Source organism: Pelophylax lessonae, assembly GCF_965119305.1.
Source record: "Pelophylax lessonae genome assembly, chromosome: 12".
Lineage (NCBI taxonomy): Eukaryota > Metazoa > Chordata > Amphibia > Anura > Ranidae > Pelophylax > Pelophylax lessonae.
The window spans coordinates 187,144,902-187,166,152 of record NC_138779.1 but is presented as its reverse complement, the minus strand read 5'-3'; the positions used below and the strand labels follow the sequence as shown (position 1 = coordinate 187,166,152).

General features: G+C 42.7%; 1 protein-coding gene across 1 annotated transcript in view; it reads left to right on the top strand.

The window, feature by feature from the left end:
• Positions 1 to 380: 380 nt before the first annotated feature.
• LOC309568954 (cell adhesion molecule CEACAM8-like) overlaps positions 381 to 21,251 on the top strand; it is a gene marked incomplete at both ends in the record, with an annotated part of 38,532 nt that continues 17,661 nt past the window's right edge. Inside the window, 5 exons of the mRNA XM_082274719.1 lie at positions 381 to 517; positions 1,117 to 1,254; positions 1,381 to 1,488; positions 4,616 to 4,725; positions 14,446 to 14,802. Of these exons, the coding sequence (XP_082130845.1) occupies positions 381 to 517; positions 1,117 to 1,254; positions 1,381 to 1,488; positions 4,616 to 4,725; positions 14,446 to 14,802 (850 nt within the window). The remainder of the gene's footprint in view (positions 518 to 1,116; positions 1,255 to 1,380; positions 1,489 to 4,615; positions 4,726 to 14,445; positions 14,803 to 21,251) is intronic.

The window sequence follows — 21,251 nt, the reverse complement described above, 5'->3', positions numbered from 1 at the left end:
GATCCCTGAGATCATCACGGACATTCCTGCCACTATCAAATCCTTTATTAAAGATATTATCCCGGATATTTCTGATCATCGCTTGGAACTCGATCGGGCACACAGAGCCCTCCAACCTCCCCGCAAAGATGGCCTCCCCAGGGATGTTATCGTCAAGACGCATTTTTACGGAGTCAAGGAAGAGCTCATGAAAAAGAGTAGGGGTAGAGAGGTTCTCTCCATCCAAGGCCACTAGATTCAACTCTTTGCGGACCTCTCCCCCCTCACTATTCAGCGCCGCAGAGCTTTGAAGCCGCTCACGCAGGTGCTTGCTTCTAGATCACTGAAGTATTGGTGGTCCTTCCCCTTCAGGTTGAATTTCCAATTTCAGAATAAGACTCATGGCTTCTCCAACTTCCAGGAGGGTGAAGGCCTGCTCCTACGACTGGGTATTATCACAAGAGACCCTTCTCCTGTACCGTCCACCTCCAGGAGGGAATCTTCCAAGCGTCCCCCACCGATCAGCCCTTTGTCCTCAGTATGGAACCAGCAACAGACGAAGCGCCACCGTGATGTCCAGCCTCCCTGATGTCCTCGCTGGTCTTCAGGAATCTTCTTTCATCGGTCGTCGAAGTTCATCCTTCTTCGCCTGAACGGGGTCCCTGCTGATCCCTACCTCCCGATACAAATTTTTTTTACTTTTTTTCTTTTTTCCCTTTCTTATTGGCCCCCTTTTCGGGTCTGTTTTTGGATTGTTAACTTGTCTCTTTTCCAGCAAACATTCCCTTTCATACTTTGTGCCCTAATTGACCTTACTTTTTTTTTTTTTTTTTTTTTTTTTTTTTAGCCAGGACTATTGTTCATTATTGACTGCTTACTTATTTGCCGTACGATCCCTAGCTTCCTTCCTCCTCCAAGTACCCCTCCACTTACCTGTTTCCCACTACTCTCCACTCGTTTTTTCTCACTCCCCGCTCCCCCTCCCTCTCCTTGCACTCTTCCCCTTCCTGTGGTACCTTTCCCTTCCCTCCTCCCTTGTCCTCACCTCCCCAAGATGCCTTTTGGGCATTTGCTCTCATTATATATCCATAGGGGTGATTTTAGTGCTTGTTTACTTTTTGCTGTTTATATTTACAGGTATGCCGGCCTGGGGCCCTATGGCCGGAGAGGCCTTAGTGTGCCTCCTCCTGTTGGACGTAAGATGACTTCATCTTGCCTCCTTCAGGAATGCGCCCTGACCGGTTCAGGACGCATTTGTTCATGCGATGGGGAACGGTGGGTTCCGCCCACGGTCTCCTCATCATTCTGCAAGACCACGCTCTTGCAGCCTTCTTTTTTCTCTGCTGTTCTTTTTTCCCTCTTCTTCTTCTCTTTTTCCTGTCTTGTTTTTCTCCCCTCCAGGTTCCTGCGGTTCAACCGATTCACTACTGTTCTCATCGCGCCTGCTGAAGCTGTGATTCGACTCCTGCGGGGAAACTCTCGGGACCTTGCCGGGCCGCCTCCACCAGCGTATCTCCCACCCGTGCACCATGCAGCCTAACGTGAGTACGGTCTCCTCTCTACAGGTGGCATCACACAACACACAGGGCTTAAATTCACCTGTTAAACGCAGAAAGGTGTTTCAGCATTATCATTCCCAAGGCATGGGGGTTCTCCTGCTTCAGGAGACTCACTTTCCAGACACATATCAACCGACATATGTCCACCATAAATACCCCTTGTTTTTTCTTGCCAATGCTCCCTCCAAACAGAAAGGGGTGGCTATATTCTTTGCAAAATCTCTTCCCTTCATGCACCTTCACACCGTTCGGGACCCACAAGGTCGCTACATTCTCGTCAAAGGCCACATCCACAATGTTTTGTACACGTTTGTCTCCTACTATGCCCCTAACAAGGGGCAAGCGAAATTCCTTTCTGAGATGCTTCTCCTTCTCTCTCCCCATTTAGAGGGACGCGTTGTCATTGGGGGGGACTCTAACCTGGCACTCGACTGCTCCTTAGATAAATCTGCATCCTCTAGTGGCAAACTTCGCGGACCCTCTAAACAAAGCCTTCGAGTGGCCAGATCGCTTCACGCGCTGGGCCTTATAGATATATGGCGCGAATTGAACCCTTCTTCCCGAGATTATACCCATTTTTCTGCCCCCCACAATACGCTGGCACGCATTGACCATATCTTCATCCCCACAACAGACATTCCTTCTGCCCGGAAGTCTAAAATCAGGGATGTCCCATGGTCGGACCATTCTATGGTCACCCTGCAGCTCTCATGCTCCCTTCACCACGGGGGCCCCTCCCCGTGGAGAATTAACGAATCTATTCTAAGTGACCCCGCTATATGCGCCATGATAGAATCTACACTTCGCGACTACTTTGCTCTTAACGATCTCCCTGACACTACCCCTTCCACCCTCTGGGGAGCCCATAAGGCAGTACTGCGGGGCTACTTAATTCAGCTAGGGGCGAAAATCAAAAGGGAGAGGCAGATTGATATCACTCGTTTAGAGACGGAGTATACTCGCCTCCGTAAAGCTCACAAGCGCTCTCCTACTTCTACTTCCCTGGCAGAATTACATGCCACTAAATTATCGCTTAACCTGGCTCTTACCTCCAGAGCGGAAAAAAGTCTCCGTTGGCAGGAAGCTCGCTCTTATGCATTTAGGGATAAACTGGGGACAAAACTGGCTTCAAAACTCTCCCCTAAGTTTAGGGCGATTTCCCTGCCCAAAATAAAATCTCCCGCTGGTGTCCTTTCTAGTAATCCTAATACTATCATGGATGCCTTCCATTCCTTCTATTCGCGGCTTTATGCTGCTCCTTCCCCCCATAAGGGGGACAACCCTGATTCTTTTCTAGACAATGTGCCACTCCCCTGTCTCACGTCCTCACATAGATCCATCTTGGAATCCCCTATTGAGGAACAGGAGGTGCGGGATGTTATCAAGGCTCTCCGCCCCAACTCCACCCCGGGCCCCGACGGCTTCTCCAACACTTATTATAAGACATTTGCGTCGGTCCTATCTCCTTATCTGGTCAGGTTTTTCAATGCCCTCAGGGGCGGCGCTCGCCTAGAAGAAGCCTCTAACAAAGCCTACATTTCAGTGATCCCCAAACCAGGAAAAGATCCTTCAGAAGTGGGCAATTACAGACCAATTTCTCTCATTAATAATGATCTTAAGATTATGACAAAAATTTTTGCCAACCGCTTATCCAGCTTTATTGCCCAGTACATTCATAAGGATCAAGTGGGATTCATCCCGGGTAGACAGGGACCTGACCAGATACGGAGGGTGGTAGATGCTATCTCTTTGCTGAACTCTGGGTGGGACGGAGGTCCTTCTCAGTCTGGGTTTCTACTTTCCTTGGATTTGCAAAAGGCCTTCGACTCCCTATCGTGGCCATTTCTTTTGCGCACTCTCGAAAAATGGGGTTTCGGCCCCACTTTTCTCGCTACGCTCCAAGCCCTATACTCCCACCCGGTGGCTCAAATCCGGATGCAGGGGTACTACTCTGCCGACATTCCAATCCGCAGAGGAACGAGACAGGGGTGTCCTCTCTCCCCACTCCTTTTCGCCATAGCCTTGGAATCCCTAGCTACGGCTATCCGTCTTCACCCAGATATTCACGGCCTACAATGCGGGTCGGAGACCCACAAATGCGCACTGTTCGCGGACGACATAATGCTTTTCATAACCTCACCGCTGATATCCCTTCCCAATATAATTTCTCTCCTGGACACCTTCGGGGCGGCATCGGGTTTGCGGGTCAATATGACTAAATCTCTAGCACTTAATGTCACCCTCCCTGAGCCATTGGTGGAACGCCTTAAAGACCATTTTCCCTTTTCTTGGCACTCGGATGCCATTCCATACCTAGGTGTCTCATTGACTCCCACAATAGATGGACTCTATTCAGCTAATTACCCACCCTTGATACAAAAATTGAAACAGGATCTCTCTGATTGGTCCCGTTGTCACATTTCCTGGTTAGGCAGGATTAATGCGATTAAGATGACTCTCCTGCCACGTATTCTCTATCTGTTCCGATCGCTTCCAATCCCGGTGCTGAAGTCCCACATCCTGAAATTGCAAGGGCATATTTTCAAGTTTATCTGGGGTAGAAAGGGGCATAGGATCAATAGACACACACTCCTGCGCTCCAGGAAACAGGGGGGCTTGGGAGTTCCAGACCTCTGGAAATATTATCAAGCAGCGCAACTGGCCCAATTTTCCATCATCTATTCCAGGGGGGCGAAGCCTGATTGGTACTATATGGAACGTCAAGCGGTCCCCCGACACACAATTGATTACCTGCTCTGGAGACCTGCTCATTCCCGCCCTCCAGTGATGGCCCCCTCCCTTTCGCATTCTTTTTCCATTTGTGATAAAATACACAAATCATTCAAAGTCACTTCCCCCTGGGCTCCTCTCACTCATATTTTCCATAACCCGGCCTTTCCTCCTGGTGTGAACATAGCGGCATTTAAATGGTGGACTGACAAAGGCCTGTACAGAATTGGTCACTTTTTAGATAGCTCGGGCCCCATCACTTTCTCTCATTGTACCACGAAGTTGAAGATGCCACCTGTCGAGAGATTCCGGCTGACCCAAATCTCACACTTTCTCCACTCACTTAGGTCCAAATTTACTGAACCCCTGCGGGTAACGCCCTATGAACAGTGGTGTGCCAATATTGTTGAAGTCAAAGGGGGAATCTCCCTCATCTATGCTCTTCTAAATGACGCAAGTACCAAAACTACCTACATGCTCAAATGGGAGCAGGACCTCAAACTAGATTGGGACCTCTCTGAGTGGCACGCAAACGTTGGACGTTCTTTCCGGGGTATTCACAACATCGGTCTCATGGAAGCTAACCTTAAGGTTCTCATGAGATGGTACATGGTACCCGCTAGATTGGCCACCATTTTTCCCTCCACGCTTCCAACCTGCTTTCGTGATTGTGGCCTGACTGGCACTATTCTCCACATCTTCTGGGAATGCCCTAAACTTAGGACGTTTTGGCGGCGGGTTTATCATATAATCCGACAGATTACTGGTCTCACAGTACATCCGTCCCCGGCTCAGGCCCTGTTGAGCCAACGCATTCCTAATGTCCCTAAACACACACAGATCCTCATCTTCTACATCTTCCTCGGTGCCAAGATGACGATAGCCAGGCAGTGGAAACTGCCCTCAGTTTCACTTCAATTGGCTAAGCGTAAAATCTCATGGATAATGGCACAGGAGAAGATGTTTAGTATTCTGGACAATTCCAGAGAGAGATTTGAAAAGATCTGGGAACCCTGGGCAGTTCACGTTAATGTGACTATTTAATGATTCTCAGACACTGGTCTGAGGCTGGACCTTTCTTACTTTTCCAAAAAATTTTTTTTTTTTTTTTTTTTTATTATCGTTCTCTGTTTCCGCAGCGTCTTCAGGAGTTGGATCGCGGGAACCTCCTTCACTTCTTGGACTCCCTTTGCTTTCTCTCCCTTCTCTCTTCCTAACCTGTCTGCTTCTTTTCCCCTTTCTCTTCCTTCTCCCTTTTCACTTTTTGTTGTATTGTATGTTCTACGGTACTCATAACAATCTGTGGATGATCTCTCCAGTGAGGGCCTCTAGGACAAGGTCCGGAGTCCCTTTTTCTGGTTCAGTTGGGTTAGGCTTGAGATATTTTCGAATCCTGTAGTTCAGGTACTTTTCTAGATTCACCTAGGGCTGGTTGATATACGACCCTCTTGTAGTGCACCTTTGTTGTGTTGATTATTTGGGTTACTATACGATTACGTAGCTGATTGGTGGAGCACCGCCTCCGAGACACAGAGTGCTCCCTTTTGGGGTGTCTCGGGAGTGGTGACCTACTGTTTCGGGGGCAACCCCCCGCACTTACTAGATGGTGACCTTCTGCTGAGATATATTTGTAGCAAGGTTTGCCCCTTTTTTTTTTCTCATGGTTTATCTCTTGGTGTGATAACTGCATTGTTTGCCAGAGGCCCGCTTGACTATGATGTAATATGTTCTTCTACAATTTCTTGTTACGAGATCGTCTTCATTTATGTATCATTTCAACTGTTAATTGAATTTGTTATTCTCTAATAAAAATCATTGAAAGGAAAAAAGTACTCAGTGAAAGGTGACCTTGAGAGGGTAATCCGCGCTATATGGCCTAGCTTAACCCCTAGGCTGCAGGAGTGGAGGTGAGAACCCAGACACGCAGGGTGTTGCAGTGGAGGTCACTACAGAGGCTGTTATTGGATGCACAGTTTTAATGGACTATTCATAAGAAGTCTATGGGAAGTGCAATATCCAGCACTGAAAAATATCACCAGGCACTTTTTGTACTATTTATTTTGAATATGGTTTTCACTTGGATAATTCACTTATGATTATTAGTTTTCAAAAATGTTTATATAATCACTTATTGTTGATTATATAGGCACCTTATGCACTTTACATTTGATGATTGATTGTCACTACAAATATTGAATGCACTTTATTGTCTATTTATTGTCACCATAGAAATATTGAATGCACTTTATTTGTCACTACAAATATTGAATGAACTTTTTTATTTATTTATTGTCACCCTATAAATATTAATTGCACTTTATTTATATAATAATTTATTACCTTTTATACTCATTGATTATATTTTGTACATATATATATATATATATATATATATATATATATATATACACAAGCACTTTATATTGCGCAGCATATTGGAGCACTTTATATTGCGCAGCATTATTTAAATTTATTTTGATCATATACACTTTAGAGAGAGTGCTGTGCTCGCTGCAATACCCATAGGGAAGTGCTAGACCCATTTAGCTCGCAGGAATATCAATTTATTAAAAGTACTATTTCAGTCTTTGCAGATGACACCAAGCTATACAGTGGAATAACTTCCTTACAGGATGTCTCCAACTTACAAGCTGACCTCAATGAACTGTTTCATTGGGCAACTATGTGGCAAATGAGGTTAAATGTTGATAAATGTAAAGTTATGCACTTGGGGCTAAGAATATGCATGCATCATACATACTAGGGGGGGGGGGGGGGGTACAACTGGGGGAATCCATAGTAGAGAAATATCTGGGTGTTCTGGTAGATCATAGGTTTAATAATAGCATGCAATGCCAAGCTGCGGTTTCCAAAGCAAGCAAAGTCCATTCTTGTATTAAGAGAGGCGTGGACTCCAGAGATAGAGAGATATAATTTTGCCCCTGTACAAATCATTAGTAAGACCTCATCTGGAATATGCAGTTCAGTATGGGCACCAGTTCTCAAAAAGGATATCAGGGAACTGGATAAATGCTAGAGAAGAGCAACCAAACCGATAAGAGGCATGGAGGAGCTCAGCCATGAGGAAAGATTAGCGGAACTGAATTTTTTCTTTCTTGAGAAGAGGAGATTAAGGGGGGATATGATCAACTTGTATAAATACATAAGGGGTCCATATAGTGAACTTGGTTTTGGTGAGGACAAGGGGGCATTCCTTATGTCTAGAGGAAGAGAGATTTCGGCTCAAAATACGGAAAGGTTTTTTGACCGTAAGAGCTGTGAAAATGTGGAATAGACTCCTTCGAGTGGTGGTTCTGGCCAGCTCAGTAGATTGTTTTAAAAAAGGCCTGGATTATTTCCTAGGTGTAAATAATATATCTGGGTACTAATATTTATAGGTAAAGTTGATCCAGGTAATATCTGATTGCATCTCAGTAGATCAGGAAGGCATTTTTTCCCCTGCTGTAGCATGAATTACTGCATCAATGCGGCGGGGCATGGAGGTGATCAGCCTGTGGCACTGCTGAGGTGTTATGGAAGCCCTGTTTTCTTTGATAGCAGCCTTAAGCTCATCTGCATTGTTGGGTCTGGTGTCTCTCATCTTCCTCTTTACCATATTCTACAGATTCTCTATGGGGTTTAGGTCAGGCAAGTTTTCTGGCCAATCAAGCACAGTGATACCATGATCAATAAACCAGCATGGACAGGTGCCAAGTCCTGCTGGAAAATGAAATCAGCATCCCTATAAAGCTAGTCAGCAGAGGGAAGCATGAAGTACTCTAGAATTTCCTTATAGGCGGCTGCGCTGAGTTTGGACTTGATAAAAAATCGACCAAGTATTGAGTGCCTACTATACGGTACATGGACTGACTTTTCAGTAAGCCAACATTTCTGTATTAAAATACTTTTTTTTTTATTGATCTTATGTAATATTTTCATTTTCTGTGATACTGAATATTGGGTTTTCACTAGCTGTTAGCCAAAATTAAAATTAAAAGAAAGAAATGTCTGAAGAATATCACTCCGTGTGTAACGTATCTATAGAAAATATATGAGTTTCACTTTTTGAAATAAATTACTGATGTACATGTTAATGTACATGTTGTAAGGACTGGTAAAATAGGACTTGTCACTGGTTTTTAGTCTGAATTGTGGAGGCTGATCACAGAGGGGTTATTGCACCTACAGTGGGGACAGGTCAGGTTAATGCACGTAGGACAAAAACTGACCCTTAGGGGTTACGTACATATACCACTGGTGAAAAAAGTGGAGTATGTTTGCTAAATTCAGGACTTAAGCCAGAATACCCTAGTGAAAAATCTAAAATCAGACTTTATCTTATATTATATATAGTATACAGTAAAATATTATTATACTTGTGTAGCACCCTCCTAGATAGGTGCTAGAGAGTATAGTTTTTGGCTCGGTCTGCCTATCAGAAGAGCAGCAGGTAAATTCTATATTGCACTCTGCTTAACAGGGAGCAGGATCTGTGAGTTAGGTCTGCTCAGTGTGCCCAGTGTGTGTGACTCATATGGTCTGAGGGAGTGTCCCCACTGTTCCCAATGGAGAGGCACATTGGACAGTGGAGGAAACCTGGCCAATGACACACAGGCTTTGTTACAGCCCCAGGGATTGGCACAGACAGTTGTCTCGGTGCATTGTGGGATGGGGTATATAAAGTCAGGGGCACATGAGGTAGAGGTTTTTGGCGGGAAGCAGAGTCCCAGAAGGAGGGTGGCGGCTGCTTCCTCTTCTGAAGTGGATGGTGATGGTCACAGGCATTCGCCCTGGTGAACCAGCAGTGTGAAGCTAAACCCAGAGGCCCAGGAGAGCTGAGTGAGGAGTTGGGGCACTGCGAGAATCTGGAAAGCCGTATGGTCTGTACAGAGGATCTTGCCCAGGGGTCTGCCCAGGAAGGGGACCACTCTGGGGAGTGCAGTCAGTGGACGGGTGTCGGCTGGTACAGAGAAAGAGGGTGCTAGGGCAGTGCCCTGAAGAAAAATACAGGATGAAGTAGCAGCCCTGCCGCATCCACAAGTTTGAGTCCTCAGAATTGCGAATAGTTCAAACGTTGTAGTATCCCACTCCTCCCTTCTTCTATCCCAACATAAAAAAAACAACAAAACAACAACCCCTAGACTGATCTTTGACTGAGCCAAGAACGTAAAGTTATAAGATGTCTGAATGCAGTTGCTACGGGTAGCCCAGGGGAAACCAAAAAGTGTGAAATACCAGCATCTCACTTGCAAGACAAGAAATAGATAGTTTGCAGATTGGGAAGTCCCAAGTTTGGTGTTAATATGACCAGTTACAAGTATACCACATCCTCATTCCTGCAAGAACAAAGTATAGTAGTAGAGTAGTAAAGAAGATAAACGATTACAAGATGTGCGGCTCTATTATTACAGGTAAAGTAAGACCACACTGGGTTTTAGGATGCAGGGGGGGGGGGGGGGGATTCAATTTAGTTTTTTTCTATAGGCATTTACAATGTGTTCATGCATGTAAAACCTGGAATATAGTATATACTCATATATCTTATGTGCATCCTGATTTCTGAAGTGCTAGAATTTACTATTTGGCAGGCTGCCATTGGAGTTTAAAAGACCTTCCAGTTCAAAGGGGGATTGCTGGTGACTGTAATGCCCTTTGTATTGCCTATATAATATCAGTATATTTATTTTTATGTTTATCTACCTGTTTTTGCTTTCACAATACACTTCAATTATTTGAACATAAGTTTGTAATAAGCCTTATCTTCAGTTAAAAAAAAAAGGAATTATTTAATAGCGGTTTTTAATTAATGACTATGTAGTTTGTAAGTTGCATTTTTTTTCTGCTTACCTAAATAGTTACCGTATTATCGGCGTATAACACGCACCTAAATTTTAGGGCAGAAATTTCAGGAAAAAAGCTGAAATTTAAAATAAACAGCTTTGAACTCAGAACATTTTTTAAAAATTAAATGTAGTCTTACCAGTGCCCACGAGTGCAGCCTCATCAGCGCAGTGTCCTTAAATGCAGCCTCGCCAGTGCAGTGCCCATACATGCAGCCTCGCCAGTGCAGTACCCACACATGCAGCCTTGCCAGTGTCCATACATGCAGCCTTGCCAGCGCCAGTGCCCATAATTGCAGCCTCGCCAGCACCAGTGCCCATAATTGCAGCCTCGCCAGCGCAGTGCCAATACATGCAGCCTCGCCAGCGCAGTGCCCATACATGCAGCCTCGCCAGCGCCAGTCCCCATAATTGCAGCCTCGCCAGCGCCAGTGCCCATAATTGCAGCCTCGCCAGCGCCAGTGCCCATAATTGCAGCCTCGCCAGTTCCCATACATGCAGCCTCTGCAGTGCCCATAATTGCAGCCTCGCCAGCACCAGTGCCCATAATTGCAGCCTCCCCAGCACCAGTGCCCATAATTGCAGCCTCACCAGTGCCAGTGCCCATAATTGCAGCCTCCCCAGTGCCCATTCATGCAGCCTCACCAGTGCCCATAATTGCAGCCTCGCCAGCGCCCATAATAACAGCCTCGCCAGCGTCACTATACACATCACTTTTATTTCCAGAAAGCAGCGCCGAGAAGTAGAAGGGGTGGGCGGCGCAGAGGAGAAGAAAGGACGCGCTCTCATCTGAAGTCCCGCCGCCTATGATTGACATCGGCATAGGAGGTGGGACTTCCAAAGACAGCGCGTCCTTCCTTCTCCTCGGCGCCGCCCACCCCTTCTACCTCTCGGCGCTGCTTTCTGGACATTTTTTTTTTATATTGGCATATAACACGCACAGCTACTTTTTCTCCATTTTTAGGAGGAAAAAGTGCATGTTATACGCCGATAAATACGGTAATCCATATTTGTATACATGCACATAATTGCATTAACCAGAGCTGCTAATTAGAGAAACTGAAAATATTCACATCAAGCATGTGTGAAACTGAGCCTCCAGACTTAATCAGCACCCTCAAATAGAATAAATGTTCATACTGAACTCCCTAATCCTCTGTTTTCAGTTTCTAAAAAAAAAATGGAAGACACATTCACCCACCTGAGCTTCTTTATCTAATGTGTTTTTCATTTAGTTGGGCTAAATCGTAGAGTATTCAATGGTCTCCTCCTAAAATGTAAAGCACTTGGGTATACACTGGTGGGACTTATTTAGACATTTTTCAATGTAAGAATTTTAGTTTGGTTTTCCAATTAGTAATGGGGTCAACATTTGTTTTTGACTGTGATGAAAAAATTTGAAGGATCAGGATGGAAAATTTTTCTGAAATATAACAATTTCTAACACTGCATGTGATATTCCTTTGGTAAAGTCCATTCATTCCAAAATCAAACGTTAAAGTGATTCTAAAGCCTAAATATTTTTTACCTTAATGCATTCCCTGTGTTAAGGTAAAAAATGTTTAGGTAACAGTATTGCCCCTTCAACCCCAGAAGATTTCAACTAAGCAGCCATCAGCACAAGCGGCACTTCTCAATGCAAGTACCATTCTTTATGCTGATATTTTTTATTCAACCACAAGGCTTTGTTCTGAGATGAATTCTGTTTAACCACTTTACCCCTGGAGGATTTTGCTGTCTTACGTCTGGGCAACTTTTTGTGAATCGGCACTGTGCGAATTTAACTGACAATTGCGCGGTCATGCAATGCCATACCCAAACTAAATTTACGTCCTTTTTTTTCCCACAAACAGAGATTCATTTTGGTGGTATTTGATCACCTGTGCGATTTTTACTTTTTGTGCTATAAACAAAAAAAGAGCGACAATTTTGAAAAAATAATATTTTTCACATTTTTTTTATATGAAATCTAAAGTTTTTATCATTTTAGGCCAATTTGTTTTCTCACTATTTTTGGTAAAAAAAAAATTATTTGGATTGGTTTGCGTAAAAGTTATTGCGTTTACTAACTAAGGGAAAGATTTCTGTCATTTTTGGTGTTTTTTTTTTTAACGAGTAATGGCGGCGATTAAAAAAAAAACAAAAATAAACTTTAAAAGCAAACACAATCTTGAATTACTTTCAAATGACATTGAAATGTTCTAAAAGCACATTTTCCTAAACCTTTTCGTAGAAGTTTTCATTTGAAATTCTACTAATGTGTTCCTAGCTTTAATGTACCATGCAATTTTTAATGCAATTTTACGTTTAAAGCAGAACTTAAAGTGGTTGTAAACCTCAGACATGAAATATGAGCAGAGCATATCCCAAGTGTGTACTTGTCTCAATTAACTGCCTCATATGACGTCCTCCCACTCGCGCTGCGCATGCGTGCCCTCACGGGGGCACGACTATAGGTGGTGCGCACTGTCTCTGGGACGTGGCGCATCACTGATCTCTGTAAAAAGCTGATGACAAGGCTCTTTACCCATGTGATCATCTGTGTGCAATCACAGCCGATCACATGTAAAAAAGGAAATGCCAGTTATCGGCATTCCTCTCCTCACACTGACAGCGTGTAGGGAGAGGAGAGCAGGTCCGCAGCATTTCCTCACAGGGGAGATCTGCACAGATAATCAGGGCACTGATCATCATTGCCCTGATAATCAGTGCAGCCCCAACAGTGCCCATCAGTGATGCCAATCAGTACCCATCAGTGAGCCAAGTCAGTGCTGCCTTTTATTGTCTATCAGTGCCATTTAGTGTTGCCCTTCAGTGCTGCCTATCCATGCTGCCTATCAGTGCTAATCTGTACTGCATATTAGTGCCACCTATCAGTACCTCTTCATCAGTGCCCATCAGTTCAGCCTCACCAGCGCACATCAGTGAAGGCAAAAAACGACTTAATTACAAAATGTTATACCAGACACTAAAGAAAAAAATTTTTTTTTCAAAATTTTAGCAAAAAATAAAAACCCAGTGGTGATTTAATGCCACCAAAAGTAAGCTCTATGTGTCTCAAAAAAATGGTAACACATTTTTTTGGGTACAGCAATGCATGACTGCGCAATTGTCATTCAAAGTGACATCACTGAAAGCTGAAAATTGGCCTGGGTAGGAAGTGCCCAGTAGGCAAGTGGTTAAGAGCACTAAGTGTCATTTCTGTCTGCTGCTTCGCTCCTGTTATCAGCATGAATCACTTCTGACAAGTTTACCTAACACCAAGAGAAAAAAGGTGACAGGAGAGAACAGTGCAAAGTCTATAGAACAGAGTCCATCTCAGATTAATCTGACTTTGGTACCTCGACTGGGTACCCAGTCTAAGGGCAAGAAAAATAGCAAGAACAGTTCTACATGTTACAGCATTCCTCCATGCCATTCCCCATCGAAGGCCCTGCATAGTTGATTCCCATTGAATTTTATAGCATGCCACAAGAGGGCAGTGCTATTTATACCCGGGAGCCAACAACATTAATCCCCTCCTAACATTCGACAGCCTGGCAGCAAAATACACAATAAACATATTTTACACAATAAACATATTTAACTATTACAGGGCCATACAGTGATAACCAAAATTTGGTAGAACATAGCCTAGTAGACCCTGCCTACAAGTTAGGATAAGAAGCCTGCTAAAGCTAAGGTCCCTTACCACTTCATAACGTAATTTTTTTATAATAAATGTACCAATGTATGTCATGATGTAAATTATATAATGTAGTTCTTTTGCATTATTTATGCCAGCCTTTTTCAACCAAGCTTCTTCAGGGGTGCCTTGGCAAAATGCCTAAAAATTGCACAAAAATTGTATACAAGTCAACGTGTGGATGAAGCCTGCCTTACAGTTACACTAAGGTACAGGTTTTCATTATGCACCATTACAACAACCTTCTGGCTGTCAACATTCTAATGACCAATGGCATCATCAGTTGATGAAGAGGTCTCAGTCACCTGCAAAGCATACTTTTTTGACCCACCCCTGCCCCTCTTTATCACCATTGGGGTCACATTAGCTGAGTGATTGAGAAAAACTGAGGGAGAAGAGAAACATTGGAATACTAGTCAGTACCAGATTGCAAAGGTGTATTTGCTTTGGAAGAATAAATCACCTCTAACGTTGGGTGTCCTACTTGGACTTCTGGATGTTGCTGCAATATGTAAAACTATTAGAATAGCTTTTACATTTTAGAATGGGATGCCTCAAAACTGTCCATCATTTTTAAAGGGTGCCTTGACTGAAAAAATGTTGAGAAACACTGATTTAAGCTATGATTTCATTTTATTGTTTTCTCTTTTAGTTCTCCTCGGTGTGTTGGTGGATGTGTCCAGTGGAATGATGAGTATCCAGCTGATCCCTCAGTATCCAGTGACCCAGGGATCTGCAACTCTAAACATTATTGGGATTACTGAAAGAATTAAGTCTTGCTCTTGGTTTAAAGGACTGACTTCATCGTATGAGCATCAAATTCTTGCCTATATTCCTGGTGACAGCGATCCCCTAATTCCTGGGCGTCTTTATGACCCTCGGATCACTGCCTTTCCCAATGGATCATTGCAGATTGCCAGCCTTAAGACCACAGACCAGGGGAAATACTTAGTAAAGGTACAGACACAAAAAACAGCTCTGGAAAGCACTCTAGATCTGAATGTCTATGGTGAGTAATATTATAAAGTTTTAAAAAGATAAGCCTCATTAATAAAATTGTGCAAAAATATGCTATTGGACTGCAGCAACCAATCAGTATCTTCAACATTGTTTAAAAAGGATTATTTGTTAAGTTCACCTTTTAAAAAAAATAAATAAATAAATACACTTTTTTTTTTTTGCAGATTAAAAAAAAAGTGCAATTATTATTATTTTTTCACTGGTGCATTGTCTGGCTCCTGCAGACCCTCAGGATAGCTGTCTGCCTGTACCTCTGATACAGTAGTCTATTCATTCACAGGAAACTAAAAATAAATGACTCAACCAGTGGGTGGAGCCCCACATGGCCACGCTGTGTTCAAACTGTGATAGCGGGTGCTGGGAGAAAATCCCCCACCCACTGTCACAGGGAAGGGAGGAGGTGCAGATGCTGAAATATTCCAAAAGGGGAATTTATCCTTTAACCACTTGCTGACCGGTCATGTTGACCGTACTGCGGCAAAGTGGCTCGATATCGTCCAGCAACGTAGACCTACGTCGCTGGACTCCCCCCCTTGTGGGCGGCGCGCGCGCCGCCGGAGGCTCGCTCCCGCTGTTTTCAGTCACAGCGGGAGTCGGGCCAGGGGAGGAGCAGCGATGATCACCGCCGCTCTTCCCCGATCGTCGGGGATCGAGTGTGGAGATCCGCCCGCTTGTGTAAACAAAGCGGGCGGAACTCCTCTGTGACAGGCAGGGTCAGATTGCAGGGTTCAGCATAGCTGAACATGCGATCTGTCCCTGTGTCACACAGTCCCCTCCCCCCACACACGTTAGGAAGCACCAGGCATACATTAACCCTTGATCACCAATAAAGTTAACCCCTTCCCTGCCAGTGTAATTTTTACAGTAATAGTGCATATTTATAGCACTGATTACTGTAGTAATGTCATTGGTACCCCCAAAAGTGTCAAAAATGTCAGTCAAGGGTCCGATCTGTCCGCTGCAATGTCGCAGTCCCGCAAAAAAAATCGCAGATCGCCGCCAGATTGCCACCATTACTAGTTTAAAAAAAAAACAATAAAAATGACATAAATTTCCCGTAGTTGGTAGCTGCGATAACTTTTGCGCAAACCAATCAAAATACGCTTATTGCGATTTTTTTTTTACCAAAAATATGTAGCAGAAAACCAATTGGCCTAAAATGTTAAAAAATTTAGATTTTTACATTTTTTGGGGGGGGATTTCATATAAAAAAATGTGAAAAATATTGTTATTTTTTCAAAATTGTCGCTCTTTTTTTGTTTATAGCGCAAAAAGTAAAAATCGCACAGGTGATCAAATACCACCAAAATAAAGCTCTATTTGTGGGGAAAAAAAGGACATACATTTAATTTGGGTGCAGCGTCGCACGACCGCGCAATTGTCCGAATCGCAAAAAAAGCAGTGCCGAATCGCAAAATATAGCCTGGTCAGGAATGGGGTAAAATATTCCGGTCTTAAAGCGGTTAAAAATACGCTCATTGAGAATTTTTTTGTCAAAGACATGTAGCTAAATGCATTGTGGCCTAAATATATGACAAAAATTGAATATATTGGATATTTTTTAACTGTCAAATTAGAAAAATATTGTTATTTTTTCAAAATTGTCGATTTTTTTTATTAATATCGCAAAAAATGAAAATCGCACAGGTGATCAAATACCACCAAAAGAAAGCTCTGTTTGTGGGGAAAAAAAGAATGTAAATTTCGTTTGGGTACGGCGTTGCATGACCACGCAATTGTCAGTTAAAGTTGTACAGTGCCGAATCGCAAAAAGTGGCCTGGACGTAAGACAGCAAAATCCTCCGGTGTTAAAGTGGTTAAATATTTCCTATTTATCATTTGTAAAGTCGAGCAGTGTAAGCAACCCAATTTGTATTGTAATCAGTCTCTTGCAGTCTATTGCACAGCTCTGAGAGGGGAGAGAGAAGCAGCACCATAAGCCAGTTAGGTGTGTTGCAGTATACATAGGGGGAGAGAGCAGCGTGACACAGAGATGAACTCATTAGTACGCTGCTTCTCCTTTCACTGTCCAGTCACAGAGTGGAGTAGAGAAAGACATTGCAGCAGAGAAAGATCAGCATTGTGGTAATAAATATTATTGTAAATTTTTTAGTGTGCATTACCACAACACAAAAGTGTGATTGGGAGCTGAAAGCCAAAGGATCACCATGACAATCAAAAAACTAGTATTTCCACAATGAGAGGTCAGCAGCGGTGGCCTCCATATTTTTTTCACAACTGGAGTTACGGGTTAAAAGTTAACATCCCCTGAGATGCCTTCTCTACGGAGTTGTATAAAGTACTCGAAACCCATACTTGAGTAAAAGTACAAGTGCTCGATCAAAAAGTGACTTGAGTAGAAGTACTAAAGTATTCAACATTTTTTGTACTTAAGTATTGCAAGTAGTTTTTTTTTTTTCAATTTTGATACTCAAGTACTGAAAGTAAAAGTACAAGTACTGTGTTATGTAGTTATTAAAGAAAGAAGTCAAAAGTTTGAACATCATATTGTTTTTTATTATTTCAAATGCAGCTTTTATTTATACATACAGTAGCATTTATTTTCGTATGCGCTGATAATACACACGTTTTGAGCTTCATGAAACCTGCCATCTACTGTTCTGGCAGTGGTCATTTTTATAATAGTAACGAGTAACTATGCAGCACAAAAAAAAAAATATCGGAGTAGAAGTATTGAAGTCATCGAAAAAATGTAGTGAAGTAAAAGTGGAAGTAGGAGAAAAAAATTCTACTCTAGGAAAGTACAGATACCGCCTTTCAGTACTTAAGTACAGTAGTGAAGTAGTTCTACTTAGTTACTATACATCTCTGCTTCTCTATTATCCCCAGAGGAGAGGCGAGCAGGGCTGAGCATGATCAGCTGTTAGTATCCGGAACAAGAGTCAGTTTATCTAATATTGGAACTTTCACTTTTAAAGGAGCCTTTTTTGTTGCACTCACTGTGAACTTTGAGCTTTTTTATCATATGCATTTAGCACCTCATTATATCCATCATTAATTTGTTGGCACCAAGCTGATGGGAACCTGCAATTATTCCACCCATTACTGGCATTCCAGAACATTTACTTATAATATTGTATTTGTTCATCTGAGATTTTTAACCATTTTAAGACCGGAAGGATTTGCCCCCTTAATAACCAGGCCCTATTTTGCGATTCGGCACTGCGTTATTTAACAGACAATTGCGCGGTCGTGCGAAGCTGTACCCAAACGAAATTTACGTCCTTTTTTTCCCACAAATAGAGCTTTCTTTTGGTAGTAATTGATCACCTCTACGATTTTTATTTTTTGCACTATAAACAAAAAAAAGAGCGACAATTTTGAAAAAAAAAAAAAAACAATATTTTTCACTTTCTGCTAAATAACATTCCCAAAAAAAATTAAAAATCTAAATTTTTTAACATTTTAGGCCAATTTGTTTTCTGCTACATATTTTTTGGTATAAAAAAACAGCAATAACCGTATTTTGATTGGTTTGCACAAAAGTTATCGTGTCTACTAACTACGGGAAAGATTTATGTCATTTTTATTGTTTTTTTTTTTTTTGTACTAGTAATGGCGGCGATCTGCGTCTTTTAGCGGGACTGCGACATTGTGGCGGACAGATCGGACCACTAACTGACATTTTTGATGCTTTTGGGGGTACCAGTGACATTACTACAGTAATCAGTGCTAACAATATGCACTGTTACTGTAATAATGACACTGGCAGTGAAGGGGTTAACAGTATAGGTGATCAAGGGGTTAAATGTGACCCTAGGGGAGTGGTTCTAACTGTGGGGGGGCGTGGCTTCTGAAATAACCACAGAGACATGTGATCCTATACAGGGAGTGCAGAATTATTAGGCAAATGAGTATTTTTGAGGATTCATTTTATTATTGAACAACAACCATGTTCTCAATGAACCCAAAAAACTCATTAATATCAAAGCTGACTATTTTTGGAAGTAGTTTTTAGTTTGTTTTTAGTTTTAGCTATTTTAGGGGGATATCTGTGTGTGCAGGTGACTATTACTGTGTATAATTATTAGGCAACTTAACAAAAATCATATACAGTATACCCATTTCAATTATTTATTTTTACCAGTGAAACCAATATAACATCTCAACATTCACAAATATACATTTCTGACATTCAAAAACAAAACAAAAACAAATCAGTGACCAATATAGCCACCTTTCTTTGCAAGGACACTCAAAAGCCTGCCATCCATGGATTCTGTCAGTGCTTTGATCTGTTCACCATCAACATTGCGTGCAGCAGCAACCACAGCCTCCCAGACACTGTTCAGAGAGGTGTACTGTTTTCCCTCCTTGTAAATCTCACATTTGATGATGGACCACAGGTTCTCAATGGGGTTCAGATCAGGTGAACAAGGAGGCCATGTCATTAGCTTTTCTTCTTTTATACCCTTTCTTGCCAGCCACGCTGTGGAGTACTTGGACGCGTGTGATGTTTTTCTTGAAGGATGCAGACTTCTTCCTGTACCACTGCTTGAAGAAGGTGTCTTCCAGAAACTGGCAGTAGGACTGGGAGTTGAGCTTGACTCCATCCTCAACCCGAAAAGGCCCCACAAGCTCATCTTTGATGATACCAGCCCAAACCAGTACTCCACCTCTACCTTGCTGGCATCTGAGTCGGACTGGAGCTCTCTGCCCTTTACCAATCCAGCCACGGGCCCATCCATCTGGCCCATCAAGACTCACTCTCATTTCATCAGTCCATAAAACCTTTGAAAAATCAGTCTTGAGATATTTCTTGGCCCAGTCTTGACGTTTCAGCTTGTGTGTCTTGTTCAGTGGTGGTCGTCTTTCAGCCTTTCTTACCTTGGCCATGCCCCTGAGTATTGCACACCTTGTGCTTTTGGGCACTCCAGTGATGTTGCAGATCTGAAATATGGCCAAACTGGTGGCAAGTGGCATCTTGGCAGCTGCACGCTTGACTTTTCTCAGTTCATGGGCTGTTATTTTGCGCCTTGGTTTTTCCACACGCTTCTTGCTACCCTGTTGACTATTTTGAATGAAATGCTTGATTGTTCGATGATCACGCTTCAGAAGCTTTGCAATTTTAAGAGTGCTGCATCCCTCTGCAAGATATCTCACTATTTTTGACTTTTCTGAGCCTGTCAAGTCCTTCTTTTGACCCATTTTGCCCAAGGAAAGGAAGTTGCCTAATAATTATGCACACCTGATATAGGGTGTTGATGTCATTAGACCACACCCCTTCTCATTACAGAGATGCACATCACCTAATATGCTTAATTGGTAGTAGGCTTTCGAGCCTATACAGCTTGGAGTAAGACAACATGCATAAAGAGGATGATGTGGTCAAAATACTCATTTGCCTAATAATTCTGCACTCCCTGTATAGATGGATCACATGAGCTCTGTGATCATTTCAGGGAGAAGGACGATCGACTGTGTTTACAACAACCGACCGCCCTTCTTTCTCTGCGGGGAGCGATTGCGGGTGTCAGGTGGCAATCGGAGCCGTCTGACATGTGCATCGGCTTCCCTGCTAAGGATCGGGGGCAGGAGCGCGCCACCGGTGGCGCGCGCTCTCCCCCTAGCTCCTCCTAGGCGAGCGACGTAGATCTATGTCGTTTTACCTGTACAAGCCAGCCTGCCTCAGTAAATATACTGTAAGCGGTCCGGAAATGGTTAAGAAGAACTTTTTGCCACCATGGTTGGATACATTTATATCCATCTCTATTTTTAGTCTCCTGAACCACCCGTTCTTTCCACCCCCATCTCAAGCACTCCAGGGGTCCATGCAGGGTAACTACAAACTTACAGTATCTAAATTCAATTTGTTAATGTAATTATATGGTAATTGCCGGTTGGAGCTCCCCTGTGTGGATATCATTCTGGCGTCCCAACGTTATGATAAAGTGTTTTTTGTTTTATGTTTTTGTCTTTGTGGTGTTTGTGGTCCAGCGAGCCTTACACACCATTATGAGTTTATATCTCATCCGGGTCCATTGTGGATGAGATTGATACAAGCATTAGAAAGGTTGTGAATTTTTTGAAGAGATTAAACAGAGAAAAGTATACATTAATCAATTATAATTCATATCTCCATTTTTTTTTATCTCCTGTGCTTTCACAGGAATATTTTTTGCCTTCAGTTTTTCAGGCTATGTTGACAAGCACCTCACTGGTCTAGGCAGGTTTATATTTATTGTAAAATTTGCATATTTTTGGAATAAATAAAAATGATCGAACAGGACACAATGGGATCTATTTATAAAACATTCCCTGTACGAATGCCAGAAGCATTTGTGCAAGTTGAATGAAATGTCCTATGTCTAAGAGATTAACGCATGTATAGCCGGTTCCCTCTAGTGGCCAAAATGTGATATATGTTTCATATTTGCAAAGCTTAAATAAGATTTTTATGATCGTGTTTACATACAC